Raw genomic sequence first — 24,370 nt, forward strand, 5'->3', positions numbered from 1 at the left:
ATTGGGGTCGAGGGGATACTCGACTCGATACCCCACCTCATCTGTCCTAAACAGTTATCAATTCTAGCATGCACATGCACCTGCATAGTCATTTAACAAAAACAAAACTAATCACATACATTCAATCTTATGCATACACTCATTCAATCACATTACAATCATTTAATCACATCACAATCTGAGGATCCAACGATCCTGGAACACACATTCACAAATTTGGCCCCAAGCAAGGATTTGCCTGGAATACCGCCATACCTGTCACGTATCCACAAAACTCAAAACTCTTCAAAATGCCTCAAGCTTCGAATCTGATCGCTCAAGATCTACGGGACGTGCCCGGTGTACCTGCAATCATACACAAATGGTAAATGACTAAATTCTCTATAGGTTTAGCTCCACAGTCAAAACAAATAAAAACAAAATCAGTGAGGCATGCCATTGCCTCAAAATGGTGTCGACGGGTAGTGTCGACCTACAAAGCCCTCAAAAAGATCTCTTCCCAACTCTTTGAGGTTGTGACCAAACATCTAAACTCAAAGCTTCGATCAAACTACCACTAACACATTCTCAATTGCTTTCTTTAGTTGAGGCGTCTTCCTCGCAATTAAGATTCTCAACATACAACGCATATGTACAACAATAGAAGCATATTTCTCAAGCTTGCTAAAACAGTTCTATACCTTCACCACAACATCGCAATTTCTACCATGCTTCTCTATTGCTTCGAAAATCAACACATCATGCTAGAAAAACACTTATACACATAGCTCCTCGTCCATCTCAAAATGGGCATAAACTTCTCTAAAATAGCGACATCTCTAGCATGCTTTCTAAATCATCAATGTTTAATTCTAGCATGCTCAAACAATAATTGTATATACTTCAACAGAAAATTTACAACAATCTAAGCTCGATTAGGCCTTTCTCACCCCAATCTTAGAATTCAAACTGTCGTAGTGCTCTCGGCAGCCACTTCAAGAGTTCAATTGAGCTCCAACGTCAACGATTGATCGCTGCCTCGACCACCAATGCTTTCACTTCACTGGTATGAGGGGGAAATGATGTGTTTCCCACTGAAATCCAAACCAACAGCCCCAAAACAATCAAAAACAGCAAGAAAATGGGCGGGGAAAAAGGGAGAGGGTGCAGCAGAGTGGACGAGAGAGTGTGGGAGTGAGAGCTCGAGCAGAGGAGGAGAGGGAGGAGAAACAACAGAAAAAAAACAGAAGGGAAGAGGCTGCACCAGAGGAGGCCGTGCGGCAGGGAGGGGAAATGGCAGAACAATGGGAGAGGGAGGAGAAGAAGAAGGAAGAGTTAGGGCGAGGTTGAGGGCTTACCCGTTCCACTGCTGTTGTCCTCGTCGCCGCCCTGTAACACCTCTGTCTTCTTCTTCTTCTCTGCACTGGCACGAGAGGCAACCAGGAGAAAGATGAGGGAGAAGAGGGAAAGGCGAGGGAGAAGAGCCCTCGCATCGGGCTCCTTCACGCCAAGGATTTCGGTTCGGGTCTGGGTCCCGATCCAACCCGACCTGCCCAAAAACAAAATAACGTTACACCTATAAAGGCCCAAAGCACTTCAAGAATGATTATTCTCTCATTGGGTTGGCTTTTCCTTTCAGCCTCTTCATGGGCGACACTACTCATACAGTCTCTTGATGAGTGCATAAGACATCTTTACAACAATCTATAGTCTTTTATTCTACAAATAATCACATCTTACATCAGACTCTTATGTCTCTAATTCCTTATGTCTCTAATTCATATATTCATGCTAACGTTTCACTGAATCAATCCATAAAATCAACTATTGTAATAAAGAAGAATTTACCTATACTCACCTAGAAATAATGTGCCATTATCAGGAGCTGTCCATAACAACATGGGGTATATTTGGCACATGGCATAATCTAATAGGCATGTTTAGCGAAATGTAAATGGGTGCCTCTATAATTGGCTTATCTCACTACTGTTCTAAACCAATATTCTAGTCTATTGAACAAAGAAGACATGGATATACATTCCATCATGAGATGATCACATTTACATCATAGAGTTCCAACACATTTACAATCATTCAATGTAAATGCAACAAACATAGCCAACCCAAAAACATGAGGGCCTAAAAAAATTGTTGTAATTCCAAGAATCAGCCCCTCACTCATGAGTTGGCCCTTTAATGATCAATGTGTGCCATTATCTGACTAGTGAGAACCAAAAAACAATTAAAATCTTTTTTGACATCATTGTACACTAAGTTTGACCACATCCTTAATTCAATAAGAGCATAAAATCTTTGTTATCCAAAAATGAAGGGATCAAACTTCTTTTTCACATTAGTTATAGGACATACAAGATATTGATATAATAAGGAGTTATGTTATGCCACTATCAAGCAATATCATACAAACAATCATATGACATTGGATATACTCACAATATTTGTTCAGAATAAGGATAAGAATAAGAATAAGCAAACATTAATTCAACTCTCAAAGTAATGAGGATTAGTGCAAGGTTGGGAAGAAATATGTTCAACAACAATTGTACAACTTTAGGTGAGTCACTAGGAGCATCATGACTTGAGTGTCATGTAGAAAAATGACCAATTTCAAAGCTCAAAACTTTTAAAGTCATATTTGTTCCAACCAAGCCTTAAAGATTTTGATATGAAAAGGAGCATGTTCTACGTTTCTTGATCTCACAGTCGATAAAACCCCACTACCGATTCCTTTAAAAGTGCAAAAGACTTTAGATGGATTTTATCAAGTTATTGAAGAATCTAAAGGACTACTCCTTCCTCACTCCTAAGTTTGGCATATCATTCTCAAGAGTGTGGTAAAACCAATCAACATCATGAACTATAGATACACCACATCCAAAACAATAAAATTGAAAGAATGTTGATGGATATGATAGAGAGTAAGATAATCTATCCAAATTCCAATTTATTATTATCTATCATTTTATTGGTGAAAATAAAAATAATATTTGAAAATTTTGTGTATATTATCAAGCCTTGTTAAAGTGACTATCAATGATAAGCATCCTATCTACATGATAGACGAATCGCTAGATAAATTAAATGGTGTAGGTTCTTTGTTAAATTGGAAAATCGGCCTTGGGTACTACTAAATCTGAATGGCTATGCAATATATTTAGGAAGCCATGTTTAAAGGTCATGATGACCACTATGAATTCTTAATCATATCCTTTGGGTTAACTAATATTCCTACCATATTTTAGAGGGTCATAAATGATATCTTTCTTTCATACATTTGTTGCTATGTTTAAGTATTCTTTAATTATAGTTTGATATATTCAAAATTTTGGTATGATCATTTTTACCTTGTCAATACTGGTTTACAAATGCTTCAAAACCATTAAATGTTTGTAAAGAAATCCAAGCGTGTATTTAGCTAAAAGGAAGACGGTACTCGGCCACATTGCTAGCATTAAAAAGGTGAAAGCCAACTCTGAAAAACTCCAAGCCATACAACAATAGCCAACTCACAAAGACTTCAAACCTTTATGAGGATTTTCAAGCCTCACGCAATATCACCATAGATTGATTCGACCTTGTGACCCTATGGTCACAAAGCCTTACACCCTCAACCAATTCTTAAAGAAGAACTCTTTCATATAGACTGAGAATGCCAATGAGGCTTTTAACTTATTAAAGCAATCATTACGAAAGCACAAACCTACCTCTACCAGACTTTACTAAGGAGTTCATGAGTCAAATCGATGTGAGTGATATAAGAACTACGGCAATTGTGGGTTATGAAAGCCAACCCATAGCATTTATTACTAGGGCCCTAACATCTAATGTCAAACCATTATTTACATATAATAGAGATATTAGCCATTGTCACAACACTAAAGAAATAAAGGTCCTACATTTTAGTAGGACATCTTGTGTTGGTACTTATCATCACAACCTAAAGTACTTCAACGGGACAACGGATCATCACTTCCAAGCAGCAGAAATGGTTAGTCAACATGACTTCTTCGGAAAACATGGTGACCAAAAGAAAAGAACCACTTTATACATTGATATAATTTTTTGTTCAAATTATTTTTGAATAGATTTATTACTAATAAAATAAAGTTTTGTACTAATAAATTTATTTTCTTAGTTCCCAATAAGTGGTGAATAAAGGTCAAATCCATAACAACTTAGTACAAAGATTACTTTAGATCCACCGATGCTAACTAAGATGTTCTTAACCAAGCGAAATGAATGCACACAAGACAATAATTCAGTTTAGCACATTAACGTTCTATTAATTAGTCAGTCATAAAAAAACACTATAATATAGTCTTAACTAAACTAGTTTTCAAGCTTGAGTTGCTTCAGCTCTCCAACTTGCAAGATCAGGGCACTAAACCACATCACAACCTAAAGGAAAATTGAACTATACATTAGTATTGCAACTAAACAAAGAAATAACAATCTAAATTAAAGATATGCATCACTCCTCCCTATCCTAATTAAAAGTGTAAACACAACAAGCTAACTCTACTAGACTTGTTAATAAACTTAATCAGTGAAGAGAGACAAAAAAAAAATTAATGTACTTAATCTAAAACAAATACCAATAGGTTAAAGGAAAAACTAACTAACCTATATGTTGAATACGTAAAGTAAATAAGTAAAAATGACAAAAATGTCCTCCTAGAGTCCCTACAGTTATAGCAAAAGTAGTTCATATGCTAGGAATACTGAAAAGCCCAGTTCATCTTATTTTTTAATGTTTTGAGACAAACAATTCTTCGGAACACCCCCATTAGAAGAAGGGACTCCTTGTGATGAACTATCTCCCTTACCAACTCAAATCATAAAGATGATGAAGGTCCAAAGAGAGGTCATCTAATGTATCAACTCTCGATCCAATGAGATAATAAGGTAATGGGCATTTGACTTGGGAGGACAAAAATGGTTTTCATGATAGATTTCTAACAATTAGGACTTAGTGACAAGACCGATCCAAGGGGAGAGAGGTTGATGTGGTGTCACTACGACAAAGAGTTGTTTTAGGAATGAGTCCATAGAAGTACTTGTTCTGGAACTAATCCTAATTGCACTGTTTTTCTATATAAAAATATCCATTGAGTCATGATGATGCCTCGATCATAAAAGTGAGAACACCCCTAGGTTGTAACTGACGCAGAACTTTGACCTTTTTGCAATTCTGAAATCCCTTTTCTACTTTGCTTCTCTTTCTATCACCCATCTTTGCACCCTAAACTCACCCTTAGTATTTGCATTTGTCCATTTTTTTTTCTCTCTCTATCTCTATCTCTCTCTCCCTCTCCGTCTCTCTCCCGTTCTCTTTCTATCTCGATTTTGATCAATTGGTTTGATATTGCTCTTCACAACATAAATGTTTGTCTCTTTTGATTAATTATGCTTGCTCCCTTGCTTCTGGAGTTTAGATTGATTGCCCTATACTTCTTATTTCTTTCCAGTTTATGATGGCTAATGGTGCTCTGATCTCTACACAAGATCGGCAGCTCGTTCACCTACATCAATGTCAAGTAGAGATTGTTTGTGCACTTAAGTTTAAGCGAGATTAAATGACCTGGGGTCCTCCAACATTGGATGAGGCCACCCTATTAGAGATAAAAATAAATCATTTGCATGATCGGTAAGAGTTCCAGCAATTGCCGATGTGGATTCTCAAGCTAGGGCAAGGGCTTATAGGGCAGAGATGCACCATTTTTCTCTCGCCAACGATTTCTCTGGTAGTCTTCTTTTTTTTTTCTTGTCCTCCACGCAACTTTTCTAACGATCAACCTGTGGGCTCCTGATACAACAGAAAAAGGTGAAAAAAAACCTTTCTCTGCATCAGCCCTTTTTTTCTTTTTGTTCACTCAGATTGGCATCTGAAATAAAATCTATCCCAAATGTGCTTGCCTTTAGCCCATTGTTCCCACCTGATGCAACCACCACAATGCCCTTGCTAATGACATGAAATGCACCCATAGCAATTGTATCTTCAAAGAAACCAGCAGGACACCTCCCAATGATACAGAAAACACATCGACACTGCCACTTATTGCTGCATCAATTGCAGCCAGTACCTCTACTGCAAAAACATTCATCACTTTTGCCATGTATTGGTCTCCAGCAGACTTGTAGATTGCAACACAAGCTCTTGGTGGTCTGCCCTTGGCAATGCCATGAGACCATAACCAAACACACTAACGTTGTGTGCAAAATTGTCGCTTGCTGCTGATAGCATGTGGGAACCATGGCCATTGTGGTCACAAGGAGAAATGAAGCCATGTGAGTCAGCATGATGAGCTGCATCGATGTAACCTTTATCATAGTAGTGTGCACCAATTAACTTCCTGCAAGCCATCCAAATTCAATAAGAAAATTAATTAACTATAGACTTTCTTTTTTCTTCCTTTAGGCAACGTTCAATTAGATAGAACTCGCTTTTCAACCCTTTACTTTATCCCCTTCACATGTTACCCCTCACAAAATGCATGTGCTTGTAACATTTTTTTCTTCTTTTCTTATGTGGTAGCATGTTTTCTCCTAACTTTTTGTTAGTACACGGTGTTTGATATGGAGCGCTGGTTTTTTTCATTTTGGAATGTTGATCTAATGTGGAGCTTATTTCTTGTGTGTCATGTTCGTCTACAAGTAATTGAGGAAGCCAACTAGTTCATTCTACCTCATATACTAAAGTTGTTAATAAATCCGTACGTCTGCTCTTGCATGAAATTGTCTTATTTCTAATGTTTTTCTTCCATGTAGGTCTAGTCAAGGTTCACATTTGACATGTCCTTCAGAAATTCATGGTACAGTGCAAGCAAGCCATAGGGCAACAACAGTAAGTTTTCACTTTTTAGTTCCAAAAGTCTTTTTTATGATTAGTTACATGCATAAAGGGTCCACATGCTTCCATAAGCTTGTCATTGATCTGTCATTCTTGAAATGCTTATTATCACAACTACTAGGCTTTGTAGACTAGTGGACGATGGTTTAAAAGTCAATTTTATAATTTTATTTGGATATATACAGGCTTATAAAGGTAATAAGATGGTGCCTATAGAGGTCATATTCTAATCATTTCTTCGCAAAAAATGAGTATAGATATTTCATTTTTCTCATCTATCCAACTATGATTGATGGTAGTACTTGTTTGCTAATTCAGTCATCCACTGATCCTTGGTTGCATGACTCTCATTTGTCAAGGTGGATCCCAAATTTCTTCACATGTTTCATGAGGCAAAGCCTTGTATAACTAAATAGTATTAGGAATGGCTGAGGTTAGCATTCCTAAAAGTGACAGTATATAAGCTATTAAGAATGGTCGGGATGACCATCCATATATGTATATATATATGTTTAAATGCAATTAAAATTTGAACCTTTAGAAACACTTTTGAAGGTTGTTCATAATGGTTCTTCATTAGGTACGGTCGTGACCGTTCCTACTTAGGAATGCCATTTTTAGGAACATTTTAAAAAGGGTCACTCGATGGTTTCTAATTAGTTTTAGAAATGGTTGCATATACATTTAGAAACAATTTTCAGCCGTTCCTAAAAATATATTTGTTTGTGATCCCCAATAAGAGATACAACATTGCTGAAATCATCAGTAACACACGAGAGAAAGACAACATAGGTTTGGATCCATGTTTGTACTATTATGGAAAAAGCTAGACCATATTAGGACCCTCAATAGGAACTGGATCCTAGTTCACCCAACCTTGTGGAACTGGACCCTAGATCTCAAGTAGAGTGAGTAGAAGAACCCAAACCCACTGGACAACTTGGCCATAGAGGTGGGCATCGGCTTGGTACCCGGCCCGAAATAATGGCCCCCGGTCAGCCCCACGGGTACCCGGTTCGGCCCGATAAATTTTAAATATTATTTTTTTATTAAAAATGTATTTTATATTAAAAAATATTTTTTTATTGTAACCGGGCTGGGCCTAGGCTCGGGTTTGGGGCATTGGGCCCAGTTCCAGGCTTAGGTTTTGGACATCAAGCTGACTTAAACCCGGCTTTTATCGATTCGGGTCGGGCCGATGCCCAAGCCTACTTGGCCCAACTCAGCTTGCTAGGCCCCCACAACTACCTGCATAGTGTAGTCACACTAGGCCATAGTTGGGGTCCAAAGTGATCTAAACAATGTGCTGGCCAGCCTGGCACTCACTCCACTCGCGGCCAATGAGAGGGCACCATCTATGTGCCACTTCAATAGGAAAATGGCATGTGCCCTAGCTCGACCACATTAGTGCATCAATGAAGGAGAAAGCTACTCCATCCCATATGAAAGACAAATAGTGGATGGTCTTGGACGAGGTGGATGACCTAGGTGGTGCCAGCTAGGCCATCCATTAGCCTAAGCCCACCAATAGGCGGCATCCTATGGAGAGCAACATGGACCACCATAGGACACATGCACCATGCCGACTGGCAGAACCTACAATGTACCAGCTTGGCCAGCTCAAACTCTTTTTAGAGGATCTAATCGCAACTTGAGAGGCCCAGATTGGCAAGCTCAATTGCTTATTTGATAAGGCCAATCCTATGCCTTAAGCCTGATTATTGTCAAATCATTTCTGCTCTAAGTTAGTTATATTCAAACTTTAAGTCTCAAACTATCTAGAAGGATCAGACTTTTGAATTTCTCCTCATGTTCTTATTTCACTGAAACACCACACATCCCATCGACAAATTGGCTTCTGGCCATTTTCCCATGGACTTCACCTAGCACCATGGCCACTGCCACGCTATCCTAGTATGGAAGGAGCTGACCCATGGTCCACTTCACCTTGCTCAAGCTCTCCAATGCAACCATAGGGAGGCTACGCTACTCTTCATTGGCAAAACACCCAGCAACCACCCTGATTGGCCAAGCCAGCCACCCTCATTGCGCCAGCCTATGGGCTGAACCTAGCCTGTCCTGCCCAAGGCTGGAACCCCCACACCTAAAGGGACCCGTTATACAGTTCTAGACTTGTCCCTGAGGAGAGTCTAATGAAGAGGAAGAGGAATAGGACTTGCAGAACAAAATAACTTGCGCCAAAGAACAAGAAAAACACACTCCATTCATTTTCCACGTTAGTTCACAAAGCTGGCACCACAAGCTAGGGAGATGAATAGTAGTCTCTTTGCCAACCTTAGCAGCTTTCGCCCCGATTGTGCTGGACCCGGTGTTTCACAATATCTGGAATTGCAATGCATCAGATATTTGGCAGAAAATAATATAGTAGAAAGGACCTGGGGCTGAGCTTCCTTAAATTTGCAGATAGACATTGGGCCACGACCCCTGGTCACTACTTTGGTGATGATATTATGAGATCAGACACATCTCCCAATTGACCGAGACTAACTTGCAAATTGCATCTGTCCAGAACAATATGGCATTATTGGTGGCACGAGGAATTGACAATAAATCCTTGTTGAATATGAGGGCTCTGCCTCGAAACTGTAACTCAGATTAAACGTGGTTGCCTGCAACGTCACTTCTTCGGCTACTTCCGTTTCACGACATTTAATAACAATAGTAGGTAGGCATTGTAATCTAGGTGATGAGTTCCTCTGGACACAGAACAATCAAGAGGCCTCTTCTTCATGCATTGCATACGGGAGCTCAAAATCTTTGTCTATCATGCCCACCAAACTACACTTACCAACCCACTCACTGAGATACTTTTTCTGCAACACAGCTGTTTAAATAAGATTTTATCTTTTTAAGGCTACATGATGTGATTTATCTTTGTTATGCAATGCGATGGAGATTTAATTCACCAGCAACCTTTCTTCAACAGATGAAAATAAGACTAGAATGAAATTCTAATAATGGTGTTCATGTCTATACAAGTTAAGTAGAATGGTTCTCTCACATGTTACAAAAAACACGAGATCAACCTTTCTTCAACAGTAAATCGCATCTAAGAGCTTGAACTCATACCTGCAACAAGAAAAAGACACAAAAAGAACTTCTGCTTTATTTGACCATTCCTACTTGGATCGTTCACAAGATAAGCCCATTCACTTCAAAGATTCACTGTTGCAGGCTTGTAATCAACGACAACAAATTTCTCCAGAGTTGGCAGGAACTCATTTGCAAATTCAACATGAGCTGGGTGAGAAACATACTCTGCAATGCCCTCTGTGCTCTCAAAGGTTGACTCAAATACATGGGTGAAACCCCGGTGTAGGTTTTCTATGCTTACATCCCTTCCCCTGACAGGTGATAAGCGTCAGAATAACTGAACAGGAGTTTCCACTTACGAAAACATCATTAAATGCATAAGACCACCGTCTTTTGGTGGAGCGTTAAAAATCATATCATTATGAAATATCGATTAGCATGTCATAAAAGAACCAATGAGTAATCAATGCATGTACAGAGAACACACAGATTAAGTGAAGACTTAAGCTCATAAGCCAAAGCAGGCTAGCACACAATTCATTTTGGAGCTTCCATCCAACATATCTTTTTCTTTTTTGGGGGTGGGAGGAGTAACACAATATACATGGTTGACTGTAACCACAACTTAAAAATAATGTGCAAATTCTTTTCGTTTGGAATATTCCCCTCTAAAGCAGCAGCCATGTAACAGAAGCACAGGAATTGTGCTCAAAAGTTGAAAGTAAAGCCACGCCATGCAAGAAAGAGAGAGTTTTGACAGAGAATAAAATGAGATGACAAGACATTCTTTGGTTTTAGTTCCCACCTTGTCTACTGGAACTTATCCATGCAAAATACCATGACACTAGGAAAGGATCCTTGGACTCGATACATTATGTAGAGACATCCCATGGCTGGAGCTATGAAAGACCGACTGGCAGGAGGAGAAAAGCACATTAGAAGAAAAATCCCCAAACAATCTTATCTTTCCTTTCGTTGATTGTCACATCTCAAGCTGACTAAACAGGTCTACAGAACCTTGGAACTCACCATCCTTTAACCTTCTTTTGGAATTAAATACTGTCCAGCATTAGACTGAAACCATTCTCTTATGAAAAAAACATCTTCTTAGAGATGTCCAAGAGTAGCTTACTCTCGAAAGACCATAAATTAGACTGAAATACGTGCAGTTTTAAGGGATTAAAATAATGAAGCACTAGTGACTAGCCTTCTTGGATGCGAGACCCTCTCTCCTGTTTGCTGCTACCTGCCCTTAACTACAATCTTTGTAGTCAACTCCCAACTAGTAAGACTAGTCTCTCTAGTTAAGTCAGTTGTCAGATGATTGGTCTTTAGGCCACAAGCAGTTCGGCCCTAAAGCCAGTGAGTAGTCGCTGAGCAATCCTTTGACTGACTAGCCAGCATTACAAAGGAAATAGCTGCTGTTGGCATTCTTATTGTTCTTATTGTTGTTGTAGTGGTTGTTGTTGTTATTATTATTATTATTGCTACTTATGTTTTCTTCCTTTCTACAAAATATCTTCATGTTAACTACCTCCTTTCATATCTTTGGTGCTTCTTCTTCTTGCCTTGAAGTAAATTTTTAACATTCTTCTTCCCTCTATTTTGTTAAATTAATGATTATATAAACTCTTAAGTTTCATGGATACCCTACAGTTTAATTTATCCTTGTGTCATATAATATATGTGATGGGTGAACTATATGTTTTACTTTATCGCATAGTGATATCATATATCTTTTCTCAAAATTTAATTGATGTGCAATAAATTATTTTGTTAATTATCTTTTTGAGATTGCTGGACTGATCCAAACTAACTAGTCCCAATTAATCCCCACTAATCCTCTTAGAGGCTTTAGCATTTTCGGGCACATAGGCCACAGCCAGCCAAACAAAGAACATTTTGGCTTTGTTTAGTCAAAGCAAGTTCTTTATTTTGCAGGCTGACATTTCACCTTAACAAGACTCAACCCAAGTCGCTGAATTAACCTACTAGGTTACGAGTTGAACAAGAACAAATTGAGCCCCAAGTCACCGAGTTTTAAAAATTGAATCTCATCTCTATAATGGAGAGCTGATTCTCGTATCAGAGTATCATTAAGAATGAGTTCTTCCATCGCTATCTAAACTAGTGTCCTTTTGAAAACACAAACAACTGCTGATTATGTATGACTTACAAGTCCATACTTTTGAGATTAATAGGTAGGATGAACACAATAAAGTTGGAATATAAATAAGGATTCAGGAAAGGCAGGGGTACAAAGTGTACAAAGACAACAAAGCAAATGTACAAAAGATGGGTGTAGGCCTGTAGGGTATGGGTTTTTGTATATATAGTGATATATCCCAGAGATATACAACTAACAGATAAAAATATAGGGTACATGTGTGTGTGTGTGTGTGTGTGTGTATACATATATCATGATATACGCCAAAGATATACAACTAACAGATAAAAATAGAGAAATATGTAATAAATGACAGATACTTCTCATCCTAAGTTTGATGCCAAAAAAACATAAAATAAAGTATCTAAATAAAAATATCAGAAGCAACATGGGCAGAGTCAGCTGATAGAAGTTCCCATTTTACACAAATCTTCACCTTTCAGCTGAAACATATGAATATTTATATTTCTTATAAAATTCAAGAAAAATGTTCAGGATGATACCATAGCAAGACTTGTAACAGCATGTCAGTTTTTTTGGGTGCATGGGTCTAAGCACACCCCAACTGGCATCGTTGAAGACACTTGACAAGATACTACCCACTTTTTAGAGCTGTCTGGGCATTCCCAAATAATCATGGAGGAACGTAACCACAAGATTTAGAATGGGGTTACCCCATTTTTCATCACAAGGAAAAAATGAACTACTGCGTTTCAGTTGTCCATCCAGGTGCATCTCAATATTCACCACCCTTTCTCTTAGGTTAGACTAGGTGAGTGAACTTGGTCGACCTGAATACTTTAGTCTGAACTTGAATCTGCTGAACCAGAGATGTTGGTTATCTAGCTAAAAGAGATTCAGATCTGAAACTCAATTAGGTTAATCAGCTAGGAAAAGGCAGTAGTAGAGTATTGAGTGTTTAATCAGGCTAGATTAAGGACTGTGATCCAGACCTACAATGCAAGATTTGCATCTGCAGAGACAACGAACTAATGACTTAAGCAAACTACAACTATTGGATCTTGAGGTCGATAAAAGAGAATGAAGAAAGTGAAGAAACAAAAGCAGAACCAAAAAGAGCTTTTGCATTTTGTTAGATATTAGTTTATACAGAAACATGACATGAAAATAAAAATATCTATTGAGCACCAGGAAAATGGATTACTGATCTACTGATCGTGTTCAGTACATCAAGCTGGACGTTTTTTTTATACGCTTCATGATGCCACAAGGTACAAGGCAAATAGTGGATCTATTTGATCTGGTTCGAGGCGTTCCCACAAACTCAAACAATATATGGAAAAAGTTCTCAACAAGAGAAAGCAAACATATTCTGGTAATAAAGAAGTTGAAGAAAAGAAAACACGAGAGCAAACAAACAGATTCTGGTGATCAAAGAAGCTGAAGGAAAGAAAACTGCGAAGTATGAATTTCATTTAATTGTTATGAAGATAAGAGAGCAATAAACAGTGAAGAAAGGGTGCAGCTTACCAATGGAAGCCCTTCATGGAAGGGACGAGGGGAACCAGTGCAGCGTAACCACGAATCAATTGCTCGATTCTTTGCTGTGGTATCTCATCCTTGAACTTCGCCAGCAAAATGTGCTTCACCACATGCGTGCTCTCCTCCATCTCTCTCTCTCTCTCTCTCTCTCTCTCTCTCTCTCTCTCTCTCGGAGTCAGAGATGCCTTCTGCAGCTCTGCTAGCAACAGGAAGAAAAAGGGCTGTGATTTTGCTGGCAAATTTCAACGGAAACCTCAAATTGAATAAGTGTTTTTTCAAAGTTGTTATTAAAGTTCAATCCTTCATTTATTTATACACAAGAATCGGCAAATTTCCGTCTTAACGATGTCCCACTTTTACCGACAGCTGCTAATATCCTTGGAAAAGAGAGTAATCGGTGCAGTTTGGACCGACCGCTTGAAAGAAAATCGCTTATGAAAAAATAACTAATTAAAAAATTACATTCGATTCAAATTTGAGAAACGACATTTGGTTGTATTATAATTCAGGTTTAAATAAATATCAGACTAAATTGATATTCACATTCAAATTGGATTTAATTCTAAATAAATACCTAATATCCAATATTCATACATTTTTAAAAATGGTCGTAACATATGATAATACATTTATCGGCTTTTAAAGTCGGATTCAAATTCAAAACTAACTTTAAAATTCAAATTTGGACTCAGATATGGTATAAAATTTTCTTAATTGTTATTTGAATTTGAACATGAAAATCATTAAGAGTATATCAGATTTGAATCCATTAACATCCCTAGATGTAAGAGCCTCTTACTAACAGTTGAGGGATGACAATGAAAAAATCATTGTGACTACAACGCAGAAGGGTGGTAAATGAGAAATTGGTGCTGTGTATCACTCCCCTTTGCACCATGTATTGTACATTGGGGACGACAGCAGATCAACAAGTAGAATGAGACATCTTCGTAGCTGGTGGGTAGGGATTTGTAATGAGACGTGTTTTAACTTTTTTGTTCTTAAGAAATTAGAAAAACTTACTTTTATTGTTCAATTTATTAAAAGAAGGACCTTAAGGCATTGGAAAAGCAAGTTTCATGGGCATTGTACAGTACTCTGAATCTTGTGGACGTTGGGAAGTCCAAACAAGATCTTGACTTGAATTGCAAAGAAAATCTTAACATTCCTTTTTCTTGAATGAAAGTATGCATATTCAGTGGTCAAACAAATCTTAATTTTAATTCGGTTCATCTCATGCAAAACTTTTGGCTTAGGTCTTGATGTCATCAACACTAGACCTCGACATTGGGCCGGCCTGGAACTCGATTAAAATAAAAAATATTTTTTAATATAAGATAAAAAAATTTAAATATAAACTACATTTTTAAAATAAAATATATATTATTATTAAATAAAAATAATAAAAAATTAACAAAATAATCGGACTGAATCAAGCTCCATGGAGTCGAATCGGGCTGATATTTTTGGGCCCAAGCCCGATCGAATTGGGTAGAGGATACCCTAGAAACCCGGCCCCGTACCCAAGTTTAGTCCACGCCCAAATTGCACACATCGCCAAAAGGTAGATCATACTGGAGATTGATGTTGGGACCCAGTTGGTCGGCCTCAAAGCGGCAAGATGTGTCAAGCAAACTACGCAAAAAGGAGAAGCAACCAACTACATTACTAAGGATGAATTAGTGAAGTCTTTTAATCAAATGCCTATAACAAACTTTATATCAACGTATGTCTTATGCTTATTATTTATGTAACAATCTTGGTCTTTGGGTGGTGGATTCATGCGCGACTGACCCGTCGATGAACCAACTGCTTTTAAATACTTAAACCGGTTTTTAGTTTTTACTATCTTGTGGGTCATACGCACCAAAGCACCAGCCATATGCACTTATAATGACAAATCTTTTATAAGTTCCTTCAAACACAAAGCTCCTAAAGATGACGGTGGAAAAATGAAATCTTAAATGTAATTCTAGGCATTAGGCCGGGCTGCCGCTGGATATCTGGTACTTGACATGGGCTTGGGCCCAAGCCCGAAAAAAGGAACCTGTTCTTGCTAATGAGTTTTTTTTAACTTTATTATTATTTATATTTATAAATATTTTATTATGATTAATTATATTTATATAATTTTTATATTTTCAAATGTAATCCGGCCAGGCTTGGGTTTGGGTTTTCTGAGTCGGGCCGAGTCCGAGCCTAGGTTTTGGATGTCGGCCAACCCGGGCCTAACCGACCCAATGCTCACCCTTACTTAAATGTCTAAGTATACGTAATAGACATAAAACCAATAGAATTTTATCCTATTGGAGACAAAACCAAGCACCTTCTCCACTTGATGCATAGAACTTTAAAAGCTTTAAAAGCAGGACGACTTGGAGACACACCACCCAACACCGTTAAGTTTGCAAGTTGGCGGGGTCAGTTCCGTCCATATGTTTCTCATCCTTCCTTTCTCGTGTAGGGTCTGACAAAAGTATCTAAGGTTAGAAGCGAAAATAAAAAAATCTGGATAAAGGACATTAAATTTTAAATTTTAAAGAGCATCAATATTTAAATGAATAAAATTACCCTAAAACATTAATATAAAAATAAAAACTGTTTTTTGGTCTGCCCACACTTAACCCATACCTGCATTCACCCCTTTCTCAAAAGATGAAAAAACATTGGTCCAATTTTCTTTAGAAAAAAGAATTTTGTGTTTCATTTTTTCCAGTTAAGGGTTGTCCCATAGTTCCTTTGAAGAGAGAGAGAGAAAGAGAGAGAGGTGTGTAAAATTTTGATTTTAAAGCTTGGCAAAACTCGGTGACAAGGCAACTCATCAGGAAAGAGATTGAGTTTCAAATCCCTGTGTTAGTTGTCACATTTTGCTATCCTATTTTTCTAGACTGCAAATAGTAGAAGGTATCACATCGAGTTAAAGGGCTTTACTATAAACTCGTGTCATGGGCATAAGCAAGTGTGGATTATGTGTCGGCACTTGTCTATATGAACTTCCCCAAAAAAAAATTGGTTTTTATATTGACATTTTTGAGCAATTTTTTCCTTTATATATTGACACCTTTTAAAAATTTAACACTTTATAACTAATACCTCTTAGCCAAAATTTTGTGGCTGTGGCTAGGGGCGGAGCCAAGGTAGGGTCCACTTGGACCATGGCCCCACTTCATTTTTTTTAATTTATATGTAAACTTTAGAAAGTTTCACTTGTTTTATATAAAAAATCTTGAAAATGATATTTCGACCCTAGTCAAAATTTAAAAACTTTAATTTGGTCCCCTTCACGAAAAATTTCTGGCTTCACTCCTGTCTCTGATCCTAACTCACATAGGCCTCGAAGCAACTCTAAACCGAAAGGCAAAAGGGAAGGACAAATGTTTCATTATTTCAGCCTCTCACTCAAGTGGTGGAACCACTTCAATTAATCCAAAAAGGTTTAAAGGGGTTTGAGCATGGGGGTGGACTACATAGGATTTTGGCTACAACTTTTTTTGAAAAAAAAAATTTGTTGCATGTTATATTCTGGAAGAAAGCACCAGTGGTAGAACTAGAAATTTTGAGCTTAAGAACAATAATTTTAAAATGTATATCATTAGGGGCCAGAAATGAAAACTGATGACCATATATTTTAACCCACCATCGCGAAAATAAAGAAAATTTGTGGTTGGTGTAGGCAATTCCGAACAGCAGCCCATATTCTTTTATTTTCATTCATAAAGGGGTGTGTGTGTCCATATATATATATATATATATATATATCACGATAGTTATATGTCCAAAAAGAAAACTTTTATATATTCTTCAGTGACGTTCATGACCTAAAGATGATGACGGTTCTCATGTAACCAAAACAGCCACTGACAACCATAAAATAATGCTCGTCCATTGCATGTTCACCTCGGCCCTTGCATTTCAACATCAATTTATGTGAATATTAGTGATAATAGGGTATACATTAATAAATAAAAAACATATAAAAATAGGATCGACATTCACAATAAACAAACATCGAAATAAATTGCTACTTCACTATACTATATTAATAACAATGTCACTAACAATTTATAAACAAAACCACAATCACTATACACAATGTCAACTTAAAAAAAATAATTTTAAAACTTCAAATTACTTACTATTACACCAATCATGCTGCATATCATTTGTTATTGCATCTCTAAGCACATTATTGCTTCCTCAAACTTGTGTTTGTGGTGAACATTCATCATCTTTTTCAAATTGTGCGAGTCGATTATCAATAAGTTCTTCAAATTGTAGTGCATTTGGATTATTTTCTATTATGAAGTTATGAAGAAGAGGGGCGGAGCTAGGATTTTTGTTAGGGGTGGGCCAAACGCTCTAACGAAATATATTATATTACATTATATTATATAATATTATATATATATATATATATATATATATATATATATATATATATATATATATATATATATATATATATATATATATATATATATATATATATATAATAACTGTTTGTAACATTAGCACAAAGCGCGATCTGTTCTTAGTAGATAAGGTGCTCTAATTCTGTTACAGTGATGTAAGTGTGAACATTGAGCATAAAATGGACTTACAAATATTGCAACTCAAAATATAACAAACAAAATACATTTATAAACTCAAAAACCTAAAAAATAAATGTTACTTACCTAAAACAAACAGTTTTATATTCTTTCCATGTAACACAATCAGTTTTTGCCTCCATTTTTTATTGAAAATAGTTACATATCATCATTCATTCACATGCACAAAGGAACATGAAATTTAAACACGAAAACCCTGAAATTTAAAATAGACAATAAGATTTAAATATATCGAAGTAATCGAACTCGAAACATATCGAAAAACTAAAGGAACCAGAGTCCTATATGTTCAACAGATCAGATCTAGAGGATGCAAGATTGCATTCTACAGACATTTTCTTCATTACCAGCAGACTATCAACTATGTCGGGGTTTCTTCTCTTGAATCATATGAATTAAAGCTTTAAGAGTGCGCCAAAACAAGGTTGAATTAGCAATTAGGTTTATTAACTATAACATGCACCTTTTTTCCAAAATCAAAGCGGGGTTAAGGCCCCTTCCAGCGCTCCTTTATTCAGCCTCTGGATAACACTCCTAAACAACTTAATTAGTTTTATGACATGATAAAAATAATTTTTGCTTACAAAAGTGTGGGAGGCAGGTTATTAAGGTTCTTTATGAAAATCAGGTGTTCTCAAAACCGAGTTTTAGTATACCCAGTTTTAATGTTATCTGAATGCACATGAAATGATTAGTTGAAGGCAAAACTAGGTTTTGCTTCCAAAACCTGGTTTTAAATTATGGTCAAAAGTCATTCAATTACTATAAGAGTTAAGAACCCATCCGTCCTGGTATGATGATTGCATACATGAATATCTTAATTGTATATACCCAAATAAAACTAAAAATGAACAGAGAAATAGATCAAAACAAGCAAAACAATTTTATCCGCAACAATGACAAAAAGCGAGTAGGCAACAAGGCATTACCCAGTTTTGCTTACTCTCTGCGCTGTGGGCCAGGGAGGGAGGGAGCGAGCGATAGAGAGACAACAGGTGCAAGCAAAAGAGAGGGTGGGGCCAGCAATGGCCTGCGTGTGGACCAGGGATGCAGAGACAGGGCAAGGGAGAGACGGGGCAGGGGCTGGCTCTCGCTGTGGTTCAAAGAGGAAGGGAGCGAGCAAGGGAGACTCATAAAGGACCCGAGAGAGAGGGGCGGCCGGCGAGGGTGGGTAGGGCCAGAGAGAGGGCTCGAGAGAGAGGGTACGGCGAGACGAGAGGGCTAGAGAGAAAGGGCGCGAGAGAGAGGGTACGGTGAGAGGAGAGGGCTAGAGAGAAAGGGCGCGAGGGAGAGGCTGGGGCGAGACGAGAGGGCTAGAGAGAAAGGGCGCAAGGGAGAGGGTAGGGCGAGATGAGAGGGAGAGGGTAGGGCGAGACGAGAGGGCTAGAGAGAAAGGGCCCGAGGGAGAGGGTAGGGCGAGACGAGAGGGAGAGGATAGGGCCAAAGAGAGAGGATAGGGCCAGAGAGAGGGTAGGGCCAGGCAAGAGAGAGGGTCAGGCCAAACTAACACTTTTTTATTTTTTAAATGTAATTTTTTTTTTTGCCATGGGCTGGGGTAGGGCCATGGCCCCGGCCCTCCCCTCCCTCCACCACTGATGAAGAATACAAGCTGTACAATTTTGACTTGGGTGTCAACTGGATATTGCACATGATTTTAAAAATTGGAAATATTCCCTTCAACAAAGCAAATATTCGTTCTAGTGTAGTATATAAAGATGAATGTCTATAGTTGAATAATTTATAATTATTTTGGATTGGTCATGCACCAAAGTCGTTGTATTCAGATAAATGATAATGATATTGATGATAAAGAGTAAAAAAACCTACAGTATTAGCATATTCAACTTCAGCCAGATAATATTTTCCTACAAAAGTAAAGTTATTTTTAATTATTATAAATGACAGATTATAAATCATATGACTTATTTAAGGTTCAAACCTCACTGAGGTGCCTGTAAAGGATTATGTCCATCATACAATGCACCATATAACAATTTTGCATTTGTTGCACTTCCTTTTCAACCAGCACGGATATAATGGAACACATATCGAAGCCCACAATAGCAAGAACATTTTGTGATAGAAAAGTCTTTTTGTTTCTCCAATGACATTAAATCTCTATTCTAACATTAAATCTCTATTCTAACGTATATAGGAATATGGGTCCCATCTATTGCTTCCAAACAATTCTATCATTAAAAAACATTAATTATATAAAAAGACATTATTTAGCAAATTAAACATTGCATGTTTAATTGCCTTAAAATATGGGTAAAAACATGGTTCTCCTCCTCTAATCTTTAGAGGGCCTCATATATTCATGGACAATGAAAACTAATTTTGGTAAAATTAAGTTTAAGCATTTGCTGGCTATTTCTACTCAATGTTGAAAATCATGTTGAATTCTTTGATTTCATAAATGATGCTCCATAATTAGCAAAAATATAACAAGTTATTCTTCGTCTGATATATGACATAAATCACTTATTAATCCTCTAACTTGAAATATCTCACACAATCTTATGTAAGTTTCATGTTTTATTCGCAAAAGATCGTAAGAGTTATGTGGGTAACCATAAATACAATCATAGACAAATCGTCGACCAATATTTCTCCTATGATGGACAATGATGCTATGTTGTAGTTGTCTCATGCAAATAAGTACAATAACTATTGTCGCTTGAAAAATAATCATTTCTTGCACACAAGTTCTCATTCCTACTAATTACATATGAGAAATCAATAATAAATGATCCATAAACTTAGTAAATAAACAAAATATTACTATAAAGTCAACTTACATAAAAGATGTTAATCATAACATAAATTAATATACATAAGATAAAAGGAAAACATATTAACTCAATTTACATAAACCAATATACTAAAAAAACTAGCATAAATATCATAACACAATTACTCACTCTACATGATTAATAGAAATTATACCTAAAAGTGCATAAAACAAATAATATGGAATCAAAAAATGAAATATCAAACTAACAAAATTAACTTTAGCATGTGTAATAAAAAAATAAACGTACCTAATATCCTCTAATTTTTGCAATGCAACCACTCAGTCTTCAACTATGGTTGACCACGAAAGAATGTGGTTGCTTGTTGTGAATCTGACAAAAATAAAATAGCTTTCATAAAAGTATATGAAACAATTCCACCATTTCTAAATAACTCAGATACAATGCCACTAGCTTGTTTTGTCAAACGATATAGAGTATCAACATTAAAAGCTTGTACTTGTTAATTAGACTACTTATCACATCACAGATCGAAGCATCTCGTGATGACTTTCTCTTCCTACATGTTCTCATTGATGATGAAGGTTGGTCGCCTAATGAGTTACTGGTAGAATCGTCAAAGTTATTTGCTTGAGATACTTCCTCATCTAATGGAATAATAGGTGGAACTTCTGTTGATAGTATTAGTATATTTGAATATGCATTTCTATGATTAACCATAACAGTACATTTACCCCATATTTTTGGGGCATACTCATAAAATTTTCATGTAGATGGCCTTTTGTACTTCTTTCTATCTGCTTATCTTTTTACATAGTCACCCCACATATTATTGTGAGCTAAGACCACCTTATTGTCTTCATAGCATCCAAATCCACTAACACATTTCACTCATAACAGTTATATTTGGTCTAGCACACTTTAATTTGTTTTTTATTTTTTCTACCATATATTCCTCACCATATTTTCTTATCATCGATCTCTCAACTTCCTTCATGACTACATCTCCCTCCATTAATTTTTACATTGAGAATATGAGATTGTTCTAATAAGCAATCAAATTAAAATTGTTCTTGCTCATCACTCCACACTAGTCTTTTTGTCTTTTTCAATTGTACTTTTATTGTCTCCCATTACTATATAAATTTAATATTGCATGTATTAGAAAAATAAGTATATCACCTCAAACACAACAAGTTACCATCATCAATAAAACGAACATACAAAAAAATATAGACAATGCATTTGTGAAATTGTCTATTATAAGATATGCATATAACATAGATAGCTTGAAAATCCTTTATACACAAAGTCAACTATAAAAGTGCAAATTAATATAAGTAAAAGAAAGGGAAAAATGAGTGCCAAAAGTTGAAATTTGGACTTGCTTAGCACTAGAAGAAGAAAAAATAGCAAGCAAATAAAAGATTCCAACTTACACTAGTATATAAAAGCCCGTGGCCCTTTTCTTGGCCCGAGCTGGACCTGATGCCTACACTTTCTCACCAAGGATGCCTCTTCTTCTATATACGTAACTTAGATGTTGACCTAGTAAGAGGGTCATTGTAGATTTTTTTAACCCCTTATATACGTAACTTGGGTGCTTATTACAGTAGGCTTCAACAGAGGCCTAAGCTATTGTCCCTGAGTTTGATCCTACTGCCTTCTAAAATATGCATGACACCAACTCAACAGGTGCTTTAGTCAAGATATGCATTGGTGCTTGCTTGTGTACATTGGATGTTCAATTCCTTATTTTAGCCTATTACATTGGTGCGTTAAGCCTAAATCCTGCCTTTTCCATTCTTTTAAAGGGAGTAGGTAGGGATGTCAACAATCAGATTTGAATAAGCTATATCCTTCACCGTATCTGTTTTTCCGAATATTTGTATATTCAGATTCACATTTGGATTTGAATACAAACATAGGAAAGTCATATCTGAATCTGGAATTCGATTTCACAATCTAAATGTGACCCGAATCTGATTGGCCATTTTTAAAAATGCAAGAGTATTAGATATAGGATCTTTGTTTCAAAATAAATCTGATCCGAATCCAATTGGGTGTTTATGTATGATCCGATCCGATGTTATTTATTAAATTCGAATATAATTCGATTTCTTAAATATCAGATATTAAAGGTTTTTGTCATATTTGATTTTTCAAAACAATTTAGTCAGGTGTTTGATCTAAATTGGATACACTGATATCCTTAGGAGCAGGGGCAAAGATAAAGGGGGTTGGCAGGGGCCATGGCACCCCCACTTTTGTTTTGAAAAAAAAAAAATTTACAGATTAAAATATTAAAAAATGTGTTTGGACCATAGAACTTTTGAAAAGTAGATGTTGGCCCTAATAAAAAAAAATTCAAAAAATTATGTTTACTATGTCATGTAACCGGTTTCCACAAAAAAAAATCCTAACTCCGCCCTCGATGAAGATGTTGGCAACATGGTAAGGCTCAGGCGACAACATTTCGAACCTTCACACCTTCCTAGAAAGCGATTAGTGAGTATAGTGTTGCCCTTACCATTGGCTCGCCTGACACTCATATAGGTTTGCATGGGCCCTAGCCCCACCTCATTTTTTTAAAAAATTTACATGTTACTTTAAAAAAATTCATATAAATTTTAATTTTGAGAAATGATATTTCAACCTTAATTAAAATTTAAAAACTTTAGTGCTAGTTCTGTCCTTCCCACCACATCATTGACATTGCTGTCACCCTTGTCCAGACTAGGCAGTTTCACCCCCACCTTAGCTGTCCAAAGGGGACAACCTGTCCTTGCCATCAGAGGAGCGAGCCATTTTTTTATTTTCTCTAAATTGAATTAAAGGGATAATTTCATCATCTAGATAAAATTTTTAATATTTGTCGAATACAGATTGTTTGGAGAAATAGGAGGAAACTAGAGAACTTCTGTGATGTTTCCAAATAAGCAGGCGGTGATAGTCGATCGCTCATTTGTCGAGCTGCGATTTACAATTTCTTAGAATTAAAAAAAAAAATAAAATTGTTTAAAGATGAGATGCATCTATTAGCGACAGCTAAACGCAGGACTGACGATTACGAGCCTGTCAACAAGGCTTTCTTCCTTTTCTTAGAAAAGATTGAAAAAAAAAAAAGACTGAAGATAAAAAGTTGAATTTGCACCAAAAAAAAAAAGAATCAAGAATATGCTAGAAGAAAATATCTAACATAATAATAGATGTCAAAGATGAGCATAAAGCCAGGTGGCCTCGATCCCGACTTTTTGGAAAGCGCGTATCGCATCTTCGAGCTGCATAAACTGCGACGCAGGGTGCACCTCAGGGGTGCGAATACGACGGCCGAAACCGATACAACTTGGATCGTAGAAGCACCTCCAGCCGTAGATGCCAGCGCCATTCCAGTCTAACATGACGTAGAAAATGGAGATTGTGCTTTTAT

General features: G+C 36.8%; 1 protein-coding gene across 1 annotated transcript; it reads right to left on the minus strand.

The window, feature by feature from the left end:
* Window positions 1-9,798: 9,798 nt before the first annotated feature.
* On the minus strand, window positions 9,799-13,834 carry LOC116254843 (stress-response A/B barrel domain-containing protein HS1). Its single transcript, XM_031630449.2, has 2 exons — window positions 13,563-13,834; window positions 9,799-10,215 (listed from the first exon to the last, which is right to left on the minus strand). The coding sequence occupies exons 1-2, from the start codon at window positions 13,700-13,702 to the stop codon at window positions 10,026-10,028; spliced, it is 330 nt and encodes a 109-aa protein (XP_031486309.1). The 5' UTR covers window positions 13,703-13,834; the 3' UTR covers window positions 9,799-10,025.
* Window positions 13,835-24,370: the final 10,536 nt, after the last annotated feature.

Source organism: Nymphaea colorata, chromosome 5, assembly GCF_008831285.2.
Source record: "Nymphaea colorata isolate Beijing-Zhang1983 chromosome 5, ASM883128v2, whole genome shotgun sequence".
Lineage (NCBI taxonomy): Eukaryota > Viridiplantae > Streptophyta > Magnoliopsida > Nymphaeales > Nymphaeaceae > Nymphaea > Nymphaea colorata.

Coding starts and splice junctions, on each gene's coding strand:
- LOC116254843 (XM_031630449.2), bottom strand. CDS start 13,702: ATGGAGGAGAGCACGCATGTGGTGAAGCACATTTTGCTGGCGAAGTTC. Junction 10,216..13,562: donor TCCATGAAGGGCTTCCATTG/GTAAGCTGCACC, acceptor ATCACCTGTCAG/GGGAAGGGATGTAAGCATAG.